The 6,238-nt window shown below is 41.6% G+C and overlaps 1 protein-coding gene across 8 annotated transcripts in view; it reads left to right on the forward strand.

Annotated features, from left to right (window-relative positions):
* Window positions 1–6,238, forward strand: part of CCDC162 (coiled-coil domain containing 162) — a 93,405-nt gene that overhangs the window by 70,501 nt on the left and 16,666 nt on the right. For 4 of the 8 annotated variants that reach the window (XR_010471873.1, XM_065059682.1, XM_065059686.1 and 1 more), the window contains 4 exons: window positions 1,634–1,743; window positions 2,539–2,689; window positions 2,851–2,972; window positions 5,398–5,565. Coding sequence is in view for 5 of the 8 variants with exons in the window: in XM_065059682.1 (XP_064915754.1) it covers window positions 2,886–2,972; window positions 5,398–5,565 (255 nt within the window). In the remaining 3 variants the exon portion in view is untranslated. Of the gene's footprint in view, window positions 1–20; window positions 1,744–2,538; window positions 2,690–2,850; window positions 2,995–5,397; window positions 5,566–6,238 lie in introns of those variants that run through there. The other 4 variants (XR_010471871.1, XR_010471872.1, XM_065059684.1 and 1 more) reach the window with 3 other exon arrangements.

Here is a 6,238-nt window from a genome sequence, read left to right on the forward strand (position 1 = left end):
TTATTTCATGGGGTGTTACTGGGGACCACACAGCATCAGGTATCCAGAGTATCTGTGGCACAGCACTAGGCATACAGCTACCCCCAAATGATACCATATCTGAAAGTACTGTATTTTAGAGAAGAATGGAAAGATAATTGCTTTGGTTTAGTCTGCTAGTTTTTGCTAGTTGGAGAGTTGCTTTATAAGCAGTATAGAAATTTAGTAAAAGCTAAGTGTTAAACTTGATACTAGCTTCAAAAGCTTTTGGAAAGCCTAGAAATCCACATGATCCATGATGCATAGTAGAAAACTAACCAGAAGATGACTCTAGTGACATCTGAAAGAGCCAGACAAGAGAGAAGTCTCCCCACTGGTAAGGAGAATTAAAATACCCTCCCTGAGCAATACAGGAGTGCTGGCCACGAGTGGGAAAAGTAGCCTCGATGCATGAAGGCAGCAAAGAGTTGTCCTGCATGTGAACAGGAGAGCACATTTCCTCTCAGCTCCCCACTTCCCTGTGAGCCTGTTTGGAGGACAGGGACCAGCTGAATCATGAGGAAGGTATCAGTGATGAAAACCAGCTTGCCCTCACAAAACTCTCTTCTGTTTTGGAGAGGCCATTGTGAGAAATTCCAGAAATACATATAGCAGGAAGCTGTGAAGAATTGTGTACTGAGATACACAAAAATGAAATTTTTTACAATGAGGGTGGTGAAACACTGGTACAGGTTGCCCAGAGAGGTGGTAGATGCCCCATTCCAGGCCAGGCTGGATGGGGCTCTGAGCAACCTGATCTAGTTAAAGATGTCCCTGCTCATTGCAGGGGGTTGGACTAGATGACCTTTGAATGTCCCTTCCAGCCCAAATTATTCTATGATTCTATGATACCACACACCTTTCTCCACAGACTTGTGTATTCTATCCATTCAACAGGTTAAAATACCCTGATCTTGGAGTTTACTTTCTCTTCATAAAGTGAATGATCAGCCATAAACATTGTAAAGCCAATTGTGCAAGCAAGGCTGGACACTATTTATTCTGGAGCTTGCAGGCAGCCTGAAACAGGCTGATAGGAAATTACTTCTCTACTCCTCTGTGTTGGAGTGTTAATATTTTAGGCCTAGCAGTGCAATTTAAATGCCAGGCCTTTTAGTATGTTAGGCATTTACTTGATACAGTTACTGCATAGGTGTGGGCAATTTGGGTATTCATAGGCACAAATTGTAAAACAAAGCAAAAGTGGAAATCAAAGGGAAGAAAAATGTGCCCTACTGCCACTGGTTGTGGTTGCAGGCAGCAATAATTAGTGCACAAAAATATTCCATTTCACACAAAAGCCATGTTTTTTACTCAATATTTACAGAAAACTCCAATACACAATTGTGGGCCAGGCCATTACTGACAGAACTGATCTGTAATTAAATTGCATTTTGGCTTTGATACCAGAATGAATTTGATATTGCTGCTCAACACAGGCTTTGCAATCTGTCTGCAATGACATTTACTTTTTGTTGTAAACACTTTAGGAAAGCTGAGAAACCCTAAGCTATAAAGTGTACCCAGTGTCAAATCCCAGGGATTACTGAAGGATCAATATTTTGTGTTAGTATGCGGTTTTATGGTGGTTTTTTTCCTCCCTCTGTTCCTGCAGTGCTCTGGAAACACAGGATAACGCAAGAAAATTCCTCAGTCCTACGACCACAGGTAGTTGAAACATTTGTTCAAAGGCTGATGGAAAACTACCAAGAATCAGATACAGAGGTACATATTCTGCATTTCTAACTAAGCAACAGCTAAATCATGTTTACAGCTTTATTTATTAAAGCTCTTATCAATCAGTGACCCAAAAGAGAAACACTTTTCTTAAGCTTATGAGCTTAGATTCAGATTATGTTGGTTTGTAATAGCAGTATTGGCAGCAAATATGTGTATTGCCCTCCTGCCTTCTGACAGGTTTATGTCAGCTCTCAGGACTGTAATAATGTGAAGATGAGTTAGGGTTGGAGGTTTATGTGCAACCGCAATGCAGGGTTGCAGGACTTTCACAGATTCAGGATGGGAACTCCTCTTGCTGAGTCATTGCTAAATCAGAGGTCCAGCATGATGTTAGGAAGCAGTCCTTGGGTTGGGTTGGGCTTTTTGCAGTGAAATTTAAAGAAAATATTTATGAAAATATGACAACTTCTGGTTAAAACCACAAAACATAGTTTTTTGAGGGAAGGGATGTAGGGGCTCAACTGCAATCCAGGCAGTTGCTGAGCTGGTGATTTAATTTCTCCACTGAAAATTCTCTTTTAGCTTTGGATGGAAAAAAATACATTATATAGTTGCAGCTAGAATCAGTCAAAAAACTGATAAATCTGCTTTCCATCAGTTCAGTGTAATTGTAGATTGGGTAAAAACATTTCCATTGAATAATTTTATTTTTGCTTAATTTTGATATCACAGAAGCATTTGATTTACAATAACATGATGATGTTTCATTTTGACTTTTGCTGTAGACAGCAACTCTTGTGATTCAGGCTGTCTGCCAGGTTTCTTGCTTTTTTTTCCTAGGTTACTTTAAAAGAAAAGCCATTTACAACAGTGTCTCACCGTACTGGGCTGTGACATCATGGCCAGAGAGCACAGCAACTTTGAGACCTTCTCCGTGTTGTGTGAAAATGTTCTCCAGCAGCAGCATAGTCTGCTTTACCAAAAAGAACAAGTATGCTCAGAGAGCTGATTCTATTCTTACAGGGGAAGTGGTGTCTGAGTGGGAGGCAGTTACTTAGTAAAAACTAAAGTCAAGCTGTCAGGCTGGGAAGGTGTTAAGTGGAGCTGGGCCCCACAAGCACAGTCACTGTCCATCTTTGTGCTTTTCTTCAGGAGCTGCAGTGGAGGAAGGTGACAACCAAAGCGATATGGCTGTGACACAGGCTGGTGGTGATGGTCTGCCGGTGGTGTTTAGTGGTCTCCTTTGGGACAGAGTCCCGCTATGCAGACACATGGTGAGAGCCTTTGAGAAGAAAGGTAGGGTGGCCATGGGGCTGCTGTTTCTGTGCTCAAAGCCAGAAGAAGGACTTGCAAAATAGTAATAACCTGAAGGCAAAGGTAGTGGCCTGCTGTTCTGTGGGTCTTTTTCACAATGCATGATATACTGGTAACTTTCTAACTTTAGCTTCTACTGACAGGTCTCTCTTCCTACATGGGGCATTTTCCTGTGGCAACTCAATTCTGTGCATTGAGTAAGATAGGAAACAGAAGTGGGTCAGGCACTTAGGCCTGGTATGCTACTTCGTGGCTGCATAACCAACTCCTCTTAAGTTCTGAGTACTTGACTTTGCAGCTTGAGCTGTGTTTCTTAGGATAGCTGGTATGTGTGGGTGGAATTTTCTAAAGAAGTAAACCCAGCCAATAAATCAGAAATGCCATCTTGTGGAATCATGTGATATCCATGTAATCTATTAGCTGACTTGGAGGCTTGGCACCATCAACACAAATTCCACTGCTAGAGGCATGTCAGCTTCCACAGAAACCTACGCTATAGAGAAGACTGCTTGGGTTTGGGGGATGTTTGGACAGCAGTATTGGAACACCTGCATTTTGGATTTCATTCCTGAGCTGCCTTTCTCATCTGTCCTTATCACTGACCACAAAATTTCAGTTCTCTGGGCTTCTCACCAGTTTCTTACCCCACCTTCTCATGCTCTTTCCAGTTTTTGCTCTTATATCCTTTTCTGTAGAGTGTCTTGTCAGCAACCTTGCTTCTTCCCTGATTTCACTGTCCTGTTCATATATTTGGGAAGGCTCAAGTGAGAGCAAAAATGAGAAACACATGAAGTTTCAGCTGGGTGGAGAGATACAGGAGTCAGTAGGACGTTCCAGGAGCCTGTGGGCAGTGGAGTCTCTCCCCCATCGCACTTTGCAAGCCCATCACCACTAAATCCCTGTCTCATCTGCCACTTGCTTCAAGCACAACACGGGTCATTCCTCGTGACCGACCACACCAGGCAGCTGCCGATTCCCCTGGGCTCTGCCTCAACCTCAGAAGAGACTTCCTGCTCCAGTTCCACTTCTCATTAGCCTAATCCAATTAACAGAGGCTGTTGCAAATCTGAAGAGCAAGCTCAGTTGCTCAGTGGAGGCGTTAGGAACCATGAGGCATGATCAGCCAAAGTGGGATGGCAGAGAGTTTAAAAACTAAAAATTCACTGAGAAACATACCTGAACCATGTGGGTTGTTTTTTTTGTGGTTTGTTGGGTTTTTTTTTGTTTGTGTTTTGTTTTTTTCCTCCAACAAAGCCTTAAGATTTGACCAATTTTTTGCTAACTTTACAAGAAAACACACCCAATAAGGAGGAAAACTAGTGCTGTTCTGAATAAAGATCACCAAAATTTTTCAGCAGAGCTAAAATACATGTATTTTCCCCCAACATTCATTTTCAAAAGTCTCTCAGTAATGTCTGCTGTAAGACAAATATTTCAGCAAGAATTCAGTGAAGTTATTAGCAGTTACTACTTAGATCTGCCATGCGGAGGTGCCAGGTAACCTTGAAAGCAGATTGTGCTGTTGGCTCTGCCTACAGTCTGCAGTTGTGCCTATTTCTTATCTGAGTAACATAATATGCTAAGAATGATTTTTAGCTTTCCTCCATTGTGTTTATCTGGTTGCAAATGCTGTTCGGTGGAACGAAAACATTTATACCTAGTAATGACCCACCTATGTAAAATTTAAATGCTGCTGTTTAAATCTGTTTAAGTTCTGTCACGCACCTTCCTATTTGTGCTAAACTGTGTGCCCTTTCTGTTAATTGTCAAGTATCAACAAATGGAACACATGATTGTTTTCATCATATATTAAATGGTCTGTATGTACAAGCTTATCAGCAGACAGCACATTTGCTCTGATAAATGTGTTACGTCATGGCTTACTGAACAAAGCCTGGTCCAAGAAAGTTCCTCCGACTTTCTCTCTGCAGGCAGGGGAGATTGTGCCATGGGAGGCCAGGCTCACCAACACAGCAGAGCCATGCACAGATCCCTCCTAAAATCAGATTCCCTAATCCTGCTCCCTGATCTTTCCGCTCCTTTGTCCTCTGTACACATTTCCTTCTGTCACTTCTCATACCTGTTAGCAAGGAGATCTTTTTGTCCTGATGACTAGAAACAGTTATTTTAAGGTTATGTATGAAACTTAAGCATTTCAAATATTGGTTGTGAACTGCCGCAATTCTTCCTGCTGTTTCCAGAGGTGTACAAAATGGATTATTCCATATCATCAATGGATTATTTTCATCTGGCCACTGAGGAAGATATTCTTGCTCTACTTAATTAGGTATCATGCAATGTATTCAGAGCTCTGGATCATCTACTCCTAGGCTACGGTGTTTGCTCCTCCCTAGCTTTGCTCATTCGCTTTCTCTGCTGTGATAGATTGTGGGGCTGCGCCATGGGATGATTATGGAAATAACTGCTCCCAGAGCCCAGCTCGCTGACTTAGAGGAAGAAAATCTTTCTCTCAAAGAGAAGATGAGAAAAGAAGTACAGGATGAATACGAATCATTAGTGCAGGACCTATTTGTGACTTGTGTCCATCTAAAAGTAGGTACAGAATAAGAGGGGGTGCTTCATCTGTCTTTTTTTGTGCTGCTGTATAATTTGCCAACAAGCGTAGCACTCAAAGGGATAAATTGCTGCAGTGTGCCAGGTGGATGAATGGGTGAATCATTTATCTCCTGCTGCTAGAAGCATCTTGTAAAAACGTCTGGTAGAAAAATAGTGTACCTTTTCCAAGAGAGGAGGCGTATTCTCGATGGAACAGGTATCACATTAGAAAGAGTGATGGAAGTTCTTTTTAGTTACAGTGGAGGGAACTTTTTGGAGATAATACTCCAGTTTGTAGTAGTCTGCATTATTTTTCTTGGAAACCTTATGTCCTCTGTGTAATTTTATTGCTCACTCTAACAATGTCTTTCTTTTCAAGTAGTCCACTGATTTCTTTGGGGTGACATATGTCATTACTTACAAAAATAAGATATCCCAATCTAATGTGCAAAAAACGGCCTGATTGTGATCATGTGTATTGTAGAGCAACTACCTGCATAAAATCCCTGGGGTTTTGATTGATGATCCATAAGCCCATTAATGTCTGTGGCCAGGGCAATAGTGACTTGAGGAATATTATGATTTCATTTGCAATCCTGAGTGGGAGTCCAGTTTTCACCAGAAAGCCAATTTTTTTCACGGTGGTGCTGCTAGTTCCATTAAATACATA

This window comes from Columba livia, chromosome 3 (genome assembly GCF_036013475.1).
Source record: "Columba livia isolate bColLiv1 breed racing homer chromosome 3, bColLiv1.pat.W.v2, whole genome shotgun sequence".
Classification (NCBI taxonomy): domain Eukaryota; kingdom Metazoa; phylum Chordata; class Aves; order Columbiformes; family Columbidae; genus Columba; species Columba livia.